Source organism: Psammomys obesus, unplaced genomic scaffold (assembly GCF_907164565.1).
Source record: "Psammomys obesus unplaced genomic scaffold, mPsaObe1.curated_primary_1811, whole genome shotgun sequence".
NCBI classification, from domain to species: domain Eukaryota; kingdom Metazoa; phylum Chordata; class Mammalia; order Rodentia; family Muridae; genus Psammomys; species Psammomys obesus.
The window spans coordinates 491,091-502,386 of record NW_026585643.1 but is presented as its reverse complement, the minus strand read 5'-3'; the positions used below and the strand labels follow the sequence as shown (position 1 = coordinate 502,386).

Genomic DNA, 11,296 nt, shown 5'->3' with positions numbered 1-11,296 from the left:
CACTTAAAAGAAGGGACAGTTGGGTGTCAGTGGGGACACACAATAAGGACAATAAGGTCGGGAGGTGCTGAAGGGCAGGTCTTCCTGTGTAAGGAGCCTCTGAGCTGAGACGTGGAGAATGAATAGGAGTTGGGGGAGAGGGTTGTAATGGCCTAGACCTCTGCTGACAGATGCTGACGGGGCAGAGCAGAGCATCCAGCTCTGCCGCATTCTCCTGCCGAGGAGGTGTCACCGCCTGTGCTCTGGGAGGACTCCTCTTCCGTCTGTCTGAGGCTGCCTGAGATGGTCTGTGCTTCCCTGGACTTGGGGTAAACTGTGTGGGAGAGGGAGCGGCACGTAGGGGTGACCTTTTTGGCTCCACTGTCTTGGTGGGGACCTTATGGTCTCTGCGAGGCAGTGCCCCTTGGTGCTCTTGCTAGATCAATAGCAAGCATCATCTTCACCAACAGTTTTTACTCTCCTTTATTAATATAGAAAAGGAGCCTGAGGCAGCTGGACCAGTAGTACAAAGCACCAGGAGTTAATACTATTCTGGTGAAAGGGTTGGCTTTATAAAATGAAGGAGCAGGCAGGAACTGCCCGGCTTCTGGGGTCAGGCCCAGCCTAGTACCCAGATCTTAGAGCAGGACCTGGAATGAGATCCACTGGAGAGGGCTGATGGGTAACTTTGAAGCAGATTGAGTCGGAGACCATGATGATAGATGAGAGGCATAGGGTGTCAGGCAGTGATTAAGTGTTTTGTGGCTGATAAGGACAGAACTGCTGGCTTAAAGCTCCTCAGGGAGCCATGGGAAGGGGTTCTTAGCTCTGGGGCCAGGTAGGAAAAGCTGCAGCTCCTTGTGGACTTTGTGAACCCAGGCATGACCCCAGGGTAGAAGGGTCTTTCCCCTTCTTTACCAGCAGCCACCTTTGCTCTATACCACACATGGGGCTTTAGGGCCCAAGGCACAGATGAGGCTTAGAGCCTCACAGTGGGAGGAACAAGGGAAAGGTCCCAATTTAGGCAACCAGGATTGAGACACAGGACAAGATAATAGTGTACCTGCATAACAGATTAGAATATGGAGCAAGGTTAGTTTTAAAGCAGCTCACAGCAGTGGTGTCTGTGCACAAGGCTTGCGCCACACGCTGGAAGGCAGTAGACTTGGGCTACAGCCTCAAGTGCTGGCGGAAGTCTTCACACACAGCGATTCGGTCTCTTTCCTCACCTGCCAATAAGAGCGTGGGATATGACCTCCAAGGTCGGGCAGGGGTTGTGCAGGTGAAGAGAGCTGTTCCTGGTGGGAAGGCAGGGACTGAGTTTGGATGGAGGCATGGAGTGATGGAGAAGAAAGATGTTCCTGTACGGAACCTACTCTTAGACACATTCCCAAACTAGAAAGGCTGCTGGGAGCCCTCCTCTACCCAGGAGGGGAAGGCCATGCAGGGAGATGGCATGGCTTGCACGATCTCCTCACAATCACTACCTGGTAACACTTGGTGTGAAGAAAATGGGTGGCACTAGGCAACCCTTTATGCTCTTCCCCAGAGTAGGGAGTTCAAGGCCTCTGGTGGATTCTGCCCCTTGCCCTCAGCATGGGATGAGAAGTGCTCTTTTTCACTGTGGTCCTACCTAGGGGACAGCCCGAGACTGCCTGGCTGGCACATGTTAGTTGGTGAGGAAAGGACAGAGGTTCTGACTAAGACAGAGAGACAGATGACAGCAACTCTGGCTTTCTCCCTCTCAGAGCAGCTCAGTCCACGGAGTTACAGATCTCTTCCACCACAGCATTGAAGATGTGTGGCTGGTCAGCATAGACGTGGTGGGATGCACCCTCGATCTCCTGTGGGCAGATGACAGCGGTGGCTCAGCTCACTTCTGCTTGGTGGCCCCACCATCCCTCCTCCCCCACCTGCTTGCCTGTTGCCCTCAGCCATTCTCAGGGGCACGACTCTACCCTTTCTCGGGATGTCACACATTCCTCTGGGAACCAGTAAATGCCAAGAGCCCATTTTGTTTTAGGGGGCCACCCACTGTGTCTTTTCTGTTTGATCTCTTATTTTATGCAGGAAACAGGACCACAGTGACTCAGGAAAGGTGCAGGAGACAGAAGCGTGGTAGGAAGCCACTGCTACTCAGCCTGCTCCCCACAGCTTTGCTTCGGGGAGGGCAGGCTGGAGATCTGGAATAGAAGCACTCTCCTAGCTGCTGGTCAGGAACTTGCCTTTTAGCTGAACTGGGTTGCACATAAAAAGTAAATCCCCAACTATCTAGCAGAGAGTGGAACCTCTCAAAGCCACTGCTCTATCTCGTCTGTATATATATGTGTGTATATATATATATATATATATATATATATTTTTTTTTTTTTTGTCCTGATTTTGATCATCCTTGGTTACCCAAGAGTTTTCCACCCACTGTCCACTGCAACTCCCACTCCCCAGCAAACCAACCTACCATGTCTCGGACATAGGAATCCGGCCTCTGCATCTTCACCTTTTTCCCTGTGCTGGTGTCTATCCAGGTGTTGGCCCCATAGATCATGGTGATGGGCACATCTTTTCGAATTAAGTGAATTCGTTCCAACATGGGGCGCCGGGCCCAGCCGAAGGACTCCATCATTGCTTTGAATGCTGTTTCTCCACTGACAGAACAAAACAGTGAGGCCATGGGCAGATCAACAAGATGTCAACTTGCTGCCTTTCAGAGGCCGAGCTGGATCTTGGTGTCTTTATTTTCTCCTCACAGCCAGCACTGGCTCATTAAATATTGACAAGATTAGGGGGTAGTGACATGCCCCCAGGCATGCTTGTGAGAGCCTCCCCATGACATAGGGAGCTGTCCAAGAACACAGTGAGTACTTAGGCAGCATATATTTACACTTGGGCTGCGTGGCGGGGCACAGGAACAGGACAGATGTAGTGTCTGCCCTCCTGGAGCTTGCATTGTTGCTTACATCTTTGGAAGGCGGTGGCTAAGTAAATAATTAGATACTTGTGCTTTGACTCAACATTTCCCAAGGATTCTGAAAAGGGGCGAGAGCTACAGAACATGGGTAAAGGGGCTTAGCTGATGAGATGGAGGGAGAATTCACTAGAGATGAGCCCTCGAGTGTGAGGTCCTTAGCAGACATTCTGGGATGAAAATGTGTCGGGCTTTTGAGACTGAGGCTCAGCAGCTTCTGCTAGGGGAGGACACCACAAATGCAAATTCAATCCCCCTATCAAGTTTGTGTGAGGCTGGGACAGGAGCCAGCTTTCTGACTAGCTTGCAGCTTTTGTGGGAGGTAGGGGTGGTTGAGGACAGTGTTCTCTCCTGGGCTCTGCCTGTTTGATGTAGTTAAATTCCTGATTTCCTCTGCACCCAGCCATGAATTCTGTCTATGCCAGCAGAAGCAGAGAACATCTCTATGAGATACTGCACCATAGACTCTGGATTCTGTTCCACAGGAATTTAAACCTTGTCTTCTTAGCAAGTTTATAACCAGAATACAGTTCAATTTTTCCATATACAAACTGGAGGGAACTATGTACACTTCCTTAGGTCAAGATAAAAAGAATGGAGATATATACAGAGCTCCTAAGTCTAGGTGGAGTGGAGGTGGTACCACTCAAACATTTTCCTCTTCTCCAGACCTTGTTTTCCAAAGGACTGATGGGAATTCCTGAAAATTTATCGGCTACAGTAAAAAAGCTTAGTGTTTAAAACTGATGTCTGGAGGGAGAAGATGAGAGCTGGCCACCCGATGGCATGTTTGCTTCATTTGCAACATGAACAAGTAGCAAGATTAGTCTATGGCTAAGACTGGGAAGCCATTGCACAGAACTAGATCTTGGATGAAGGGAAGGGTAAAATTCTGCTGGTTGGGTCTTCAGGACTGATAATGAGCCCATAGGAGCTGAGAGAAGCTAGAGAACAAAAATCTGGGGGTGCTTACTTTGACTGCTGGGGATTTCTATGGCACACAGTTTAACCGGGACCACCCTGCAGTTAGCTATACTCACATGCAATGCTGGCTGCCATGCTGCATTGAGACTAATGCTCAGAGTATTGCTGGAAGGCCTAACCCTGCCTTACTCACAGCCTTGGGCAGACAGTGACTTGGACAGGCTTGGAAAGAGGTGCGTACTGTTTGTGACTCCTGTAGGGTCAGGGTGAGGTCTCCACAGGGCACTGCTACCAATGTGCCCTGCTGGTATTAGCCTCTCACAGGGAAGATTACTTTCCTGGCTCTGTCCTGGCTGTTGATGCTGCCAAAACTGCAGATCAGCAAGTTTGCGGGGCTTGCTTGGAAGCAGCCAGAGATAAGTACTTCTCACAGTTCTGAGGACATTTCTATACCTCTAAAAGAGGTAAAGGATTTTTATGCCAATTCTAAGCTATTTCAAAGTATATATAACTGAAATAAATGCATATTCTTTCTTTGAATGTGTTCCAGAAATATATTCTACAGATATAACACATGTGTGTGTATTAGCAAGGGACACATGCAAGGAGTCTCTCTGCATCAATGTTACATGACATATTAGACTGAAAATGAGGAAATTTGGAAAGTGAATGTTTCCAAATTTGGAAAGAAAGAGGGCAAAGACCTCTCTTTCTCTATGTTCCTTAAAAACAAGCCAAAACCCATTTGCCTATAAAATCAAACCAAAAACCAACAAGAAAAAATGTTTTTTTAAATCAGTTTTTCAGTTAAAAAATATCTTTTAGATGTTTCTAACACTGTTCCTCACCATCTCAGCTTCTGATCACCAGGGAAGCTATGAGGTCTTCCTCTAGAGAACAACATGTTTAATTAAATCTATTATCTTCTACACCTTTAGTGACCACCCCTCGGGAGCTCTCTGGAAACGATCAGCCTGCCGATGCCTGCCTTCCCCTGAGTCAGGGCTTCGTGGAGAATAGCAGCCTCAGGTACTCTTCAGCCAGCCCCACAGGGCTGCTGCTGGGAGCCTCTCTCACCTGGGATTCTGTGCATTACAGTGGTAGATATATTCTGAGATGGTATCGTCCTCAAAGAAGTCTGCAAACTTGCGCTTGAAGTCTGGACGGAATCTCTGCACCAGCCCAGGCCCTGGGAGAGAATAGAAAAACAAAAGAACAACATGACACTGGGTATGGCAGCACAAGCTTGTAATTCCAGCACTCAGGAGGTAGAGGCAGGAGGATTACTTCAAGTTCAAGGTCAGTCCAGGGATCCAGTGAGAACGTATTTTAAGCCCCTACCAAAGAACAAAGAGAACAGTAACAACCCAAACCACAAAACCCAAAACAAACAAAACACCACCACCCATGGAGCAGGCAGTGTGGGAGAGGATAAACTGCTTGCTATGTTTAAACAATCTTAACCAAATTTATCTAAGAAATTATTTCCTTTATGCATCTAACAAGACAGTGGCAAGGAGAGTGCAAAAGCCTGTTGGGAAGCAACAGATGACTTCAAAGGTCAGACTCTGATACTTTGGTCACCAATGAGTTTAGTGACAGTCCACCACCCCCAAAGAACCTGGTAATTTTCATTTCACTAAGTCCCAAGACTTTTCCTATGGGTTCACAAGTTCTGCGAGGGTCTGTGCTTGAGAGGACTTTTGTTTAGTCTGAGTTCTACAAGCCCCTGAACCCTAATCTCCCAGAGCCTTATGGCCTTTTAACTCGCCTGAAGGTAGCAGATGAAACTGTACCATTTCTCAAGCGCTCTCACACTTTCAGGCTGTAACAGAATCCGTGGAAAGGTGACCTTGACAGCACTGCTGGCCCGGGCTTTCACAGGCGGCAGGCATGCAGACTAACTGTGAGGTCGGGGCCTAGTGGCCACTCCTCTGTCCTGGCAGTGCTTTTGTCCCTAAGAGGTATCCGGGGAGGTTCAGTGAATACAGCCACAGGCCCTGCCCTCCCTCTAGCACAATCCACCCAACACAGTAGCTGATGCCCTCATGGACCTGGCCAGATCCAAGGCCAGGGAAGGGGAGAATGATCAGAGCAGGAAGGATGCCAGGGAGTCTGTTGGAGTCCCCTGGACTGTGAGGTCAGCCCTCTGTCCACCTACTCCCTTTTGGCACCAGGGTCTCGCGCTTGCACCCTTTCTTCCAGAACTCCTGGTGCTACCTTCTACATCAGTGCTCATTTTCCACTCTGTGTTAGGAGCCATTCGGTTTCAGCCATTGTAACAAGTGACTATTGAACAGTTCTCTATAAACAGAAGCTATCTGTACAAAAAGGGGTCACCAATGTTTTCAATAGAACGAAATCTGCTTCTTCCGTCACCAGTTTGTTAAGAGCTCCCCAAAGGGAAGTGTGTGCACAGTGTGAGGTGGGTGTGCAGAGCCTCTGACACTATGCTAGAGTGTGTCCTGTCAGGATCTCTGACAGCTACTCAGTGCTAAGAAATCCAGAAGCGCAGGTTCCAAGCGCTCATTGCTTATGCTGGGGAGCCACAGAATTGGATCCAGTGGTGGCTACTTGCACCAACAGGCTGTCAAGCAAACTCACTCATGCAGCTCACAAGCGGCCTATCAGAGCCCCTTCTTTCCTCTGGGTTCCGTTCTATCTGCTGCTGCAGATGAAGGGAGAATATACCAATCACCTGAAACTTCCGCTACAGAGACGTGGTCCTGGTTATTAGTGTTCAGTATCAATGCCCAGGGCCAGGTCTACTTTTTGTGAACAAGTGAGGATGTCAGGAAGCCATGTTCACCAAGGTGGGCGGTGGCGAATGGGATGGCCTTGTTTCAAGACAGACTTTCTCATCTGGAGGCGACTCACCCCAAGGCCCTGCCACTCGAAGAACAGCCAGTGGATTGGAACGCCCAAGGACAGATGCCACAGCCTTGACCCAGGTTGGAGGAGCTCGGATCTCACTGGGGTCAGTCGGTCGTAGGGGAAAGCCCCATGGGTCCACCAGAATAAGGTGCTTAACTCTACATTGACACAGAAAATAAACAGAGGATACACTGCATTTGCTTGGAGGTACCATAGCTCTGAAGTTGCTGGGAAAGGAGAGTATTGCTGGTAATGAATACTGGACCATGCCAGGAAGGCGTGAAGTCATGAGGGAGAGGGACCGCTTCCCCTTACCTTTCAGGGTACTTGATGGAGTAGGAAGTGGCCAGGAATCCTCCCAGACTGTGCCCCAGCAGGATCATGGTGGGGATGCCCATGGTCTCCCGCCATGTCTCTATTGAGGTCACGAACTCATCTTCAGCTCCTTCTGGGTCCCTTGGGAATGTTGGCCTCGAGCTTCGCCCAAAACCAAGCAGATCAAAGGTATGGAGTGTGCGGCGGGCACTCAGGGAATCCATGTTGAGGATCCAGAGGCCCACACCACCCCCAAAGCCATGTACCATCACCAGAGGGGTGCGGTCCTTTTGCTCTGGGCTCACAGTCACTGTCCAGATCTTGTTCTGGTTTGGGAGGGATACATAACGGGCCAGGAACTTGTTCTGGAGACCTGGGAAGGGAAAAATTCCAGATGAACCAACAAGAATGCTTCCGGAGAACACAGGCATTTTGCCTGGACTACACTCTTCAGTTTTCTCTCTTCCTAAAGGGATCACCTTAGGAAACCAGCCAGGTCTCCATAGTGAGTTCCAGGACAGCCAGGGCCACACAGAAAACCCCTGTCTCAAAAACAAAACAAAACAAAAACCAAATCAAAAACAAAAATAAATAAATAAAAAAATAAAGTAAAAAGAAAAAAAAAAAACCCAACAAACTGAGGGAGTCATGGAAAGCAAGCCAGTGAAGTCACATTTATTCATGGTCTCCGCTTCAGTTCCTGCCCCCAGGTTCCTGCTTTGGCTTCTAACCGCCTGGTCTGTGTGAACTCCAAATAACTGTGCTAACCAGACAGTTGGTAGGCTAAACCTGAGTAGAAGGCAGGAAATAGCGACATTAGAAAACATAAGATTGGTGACACTCATATAGGAAGGTAGTAAATTAAAAAGTGCTTAGCTATGTGTTCAGAAAAAGAAAAAATGAGGAAGCGATGGAGAAAAGAGGAAAAGGGTGAAATCTGGGTGTGCATTAATGTACACTCAAATGCATAGGGTTTAGGGTGAAGCTGTCGGATGTGGAAGGAGCTACCACAGGGCTAGGGAGTTGAGGGACCATTGTAGTGGAACGCTGTGTTGTCTGTCTCCCCTCAAACCACTCAGTTTATTTCCTCTGGCTCCTGAGGAGGGCTCAGTAGGCTTAGCAGACCCAGGTTGGGGAAGATCTTGTATCCTTTCCAGACCTTTTAAACAGGAGGAGCAAACTGTCCCTTCTACTTACACTGGAGGATCCTGGCTTCCACATTCTTCAGCTGAGACATGGAAGTGGGGCGCCAAGTGGGAAGCCAGCTACTCAGCCAGCCCTGAGGCCTACAACAAGACAGAGGCACTTATTGGCAATGCTGAAAAGGCAGCACTGTTCTCAGGCTGATAGCTCCAAGAGTTATCAGGTACAGGGTGTTTCCCAGCCTCAGGGAGCCTGTCCTTCATGTCCCTTAGCATCCTCAATGCCTGAGCAGTCCATCGTGGTCCTCAGCATCCGCAGTGAGCAGTTTGCTATACTGTTACCCTTTCCCTGGCAGATGGCTTTAGCAACAACGGCCCCTTCAGAGATATCAGACACCATGCCCGCGAGACTTGACTTTTTCACATGCACTATCTTCCTGGAGCTTTAGGGCTCCTCTTTGTTACTGGTTATCATAATTTATGTTCAAGTAGATTACAAAGGGAGAGGGAGTGCCTCTAACTAATGTTGCTATTATTCCTTGCCGCCTCCTCTCCCCCCAGATCTAGCTGTTCTTTTAGGGTAGGACAGGCAAATTCCCATGCCATCTGCTTCTTGCATGCTTCTGGAAGTTTGGGGTTGCTGTTAGTGCCTGACTGGGAGATCCACCAGCTCTGAACTTGGAGCTGTGGCAGGCAGGGATTAGGGGTTGGTTATCTGGATTCATCTCTTACTGTTGTCCACCACACACATTGCCTTTGGCCCATTTTCCACGTTGCAAAATGAAGGGAAAGCTTGCCCATGTCCTAGAGTAAAACTGATAACTTATCTTGCTTTCTCCCACACACCCAGTGACTAAGCCATTGAAGAGAAGTCACAAGGACTAGTTCTGGGGTAGACAGAACTCCTGAATCTGAATTACAGACCTAGCACAGATGAAGAGACTGGTGTTGACAGCCAGACATGTAAGAAACCTTGACAGGTGTCTGCTGCAAAATTAGTTGTTCAGTGAGTTATAGTTTTTTGTTCTACCTTTCCTACCTTGTGTGTTATTTCTCTTTTTGTGAGCTATGCCTAGGCAAATGTGATGGGATGGTTTCTAGCAGCTGCAGCAAGGGTTTGTGGGTAGGAGCCTGAGGGGACAGTGGCATCCTGTGGAGGAACCATCCCAACTACTTATTGCACATACAATGGGCACCCTGAGCATCATGGGAAGCACAGCTTTTAGAGTTGGATGTTTTCTTGAAAACCACCTAGTCCAGCCTCTGCTTCACAGGTGGGCAATCGGTGCACAGAGCGGTCACACAGCAGGTTGGACAAGGAGACGCCTCCCCTGCAGCCTTCCAGCCTTGGCTCTGTCAGGCTTGGCCATATCTGAAGACTCTTGTAGACACCCACATCTCATTTGTATCTGTTTTCTGAAGCAAGTGTCATCCAAAGCCAGAGGCTAAAGTTCTAGTCCCAGCATGGCCACTTACCAGTTATGTGACTGTGGCACATTAGTTTCCTTTGTTAGTTTCTTCACCCTTAAAAGGGGAAGGTAACTGTATCTGGCTCAGAAGTTTCTAAAAACTTTGTGAGTTCACATCTAAAGCATATAGATAAGCTTCAAATCAACCAACATTATTTCCCCCTGGCTGAACCATTACCTGAATATATTATTTTGTAAGTAGCTATTCTCAATGAATAGTTTGAGGTTAAAAACAAAAAACAAACAAACAAACAAACAAACAAACAAACAAAACCTAGTGTTGCTGTGGGAATGATACATCAATGGCTTTGGTCAGGAAGGGGTGGAGGTGTGGGAACAGGGAGACAGGTGCACAGCTTTGCCTTTCTCCTCCAAAAACAATCCAGGAAGAGAACAGGCAACAGTGCCTGTCAAACTGTGCGTCAGTACTGTCAGGGAGGTAGGAGCTGAGGTGGGAAGCGAGGCAAGCAGCCTCTTAACCACGAACTTCGCCTGGCCTGGATGGTGCCTCTCATTCTCGTGGGGTGAGCAGAAGCAGTTCTGCGATGGGAGAGAACCTGTTGTGGAGACCTGGGATCGCGCAAGTCTCCGAATGCCTATGGGCTTCAGCATCTGCTGCTTTATTTGTAAATCGGAGCTGAATGACCTGCGCTGTTTTCTGGCTCTAATGCTGCTTTCTCAAGTCACTGGGGCATCATAAATTTCCTCTTAAAAAAGCAACAGTCTCTTAGGCACTTCTTTCAAGTCTCCTAAGCTATTATTTACTATTGTTACAAAGTTATTTCGTCCTGCAGGCTATGTATTCTGCAGATCCAAAAGGACAAATATTAGGTCAAGGGAAGGCCCTGTTCCCGTGAAACCCTTGGAGCTGAGTCATTCTCCAAGCAACTTTTTCCTGATCCTGTTAGACAGCCATCACACCGCCCACAGGTGGCATCTCAAACTTGATGCCCTGGATGAGCAGTAACCCCACCTCCCAGTGTAACAAATCTACTTCTGAAACCACGGCAGTAAGCATGTGTTTACCGTTACGAACAGTACCAACTAGGATTGCAAGCGCTAAAGGAACTTGCAAGCCAGTTCCACGCTAATTCCAGCGCAGTGAAGATTTCCCTCTCCAATCCATGCCTTCTCCTTCAGGGCCTTTCACACCCACGACTTTAGTCCCGGGGCAAGTTTTAACAAGCACCCGGCTGCTGCCCCCACATCCGCGTCTCTCAAGCTTGTTTGGGGGCGGGAACAGCAAGCGTATCCCTCTCGCCTTCCCACCGATCTAACTGGGCTACCAGGGGGCGGCCGCGAAGACTGGGTGGGAAGTCAGAGACCCCAGGCAGAACGCAAGCTCATCCCTCAACGCTCCCCCAGCTCCGCAGCCTTCTCATCCCTCAGCGCTCCCGGGGCTCCTCAGCGCACCCCATCCCTCCCTGGAAGCCAACCTGAAAAGGAAAGGCGGGGAAGTCTGAAGCTGTCCGCAACCACAGACAGTCCCCGGATCCTGGCCCGGATAGATAGAGACAGAGAGAGAAACGGACAGGAGGAAACTCACTGCTGCTCCAGATCATCAGCCATAGTAAACAAGCCCTGCCGGGTCGAGCTGAGCCAGCCCATCCCCTCCACTTGACGCCAGA

At 49.0% G+C, this 11,296-nt stretch overlaps 1 protein-coding gene across 2 annotated transcripts; it reads right to left on the bottom strand.

The window, feature by feature from the left end:
- Positions 1-438: 438 nt before the first annotated feature.
- Positions 439-11,296, bottom strand: Abhd4 (abhydrolase domain containing 4, N-acyl phospholipase B). Of its 2 annotated transcripts, none has more exons than XM_055615520.1 (7): positions 11,215-11,296; positions 8,255-8,343; positions 7,058-7,430; positions 6,746-6,900; positions 4,946-5,057; positions 2,438-2,624; positions 439-1,823 (listed from the first exon to the last, which is right to left on the bottom strand). In XM_055615520.1, the coding sequence occupies exons 1-7, from the start codon at positions 11,274-11,276 to the stop codon at positions 1,734-1,736; spliced, it is 1,068 nt and encodes a 355-aa protein (XP_055471495.1). In that variant the 5' UTR covers positions 11,277-11,296; the 3' UTR covers positions 439-1,733. The 2 variants fall into 2 exon arrangements, with proteins under 2 accessions (XP_055471495.1, XP_055471503.1); XM_055615528.1 differs by lacking the exon at positions 11,215-11,296 and adding an exon at positions 11,105-11,197.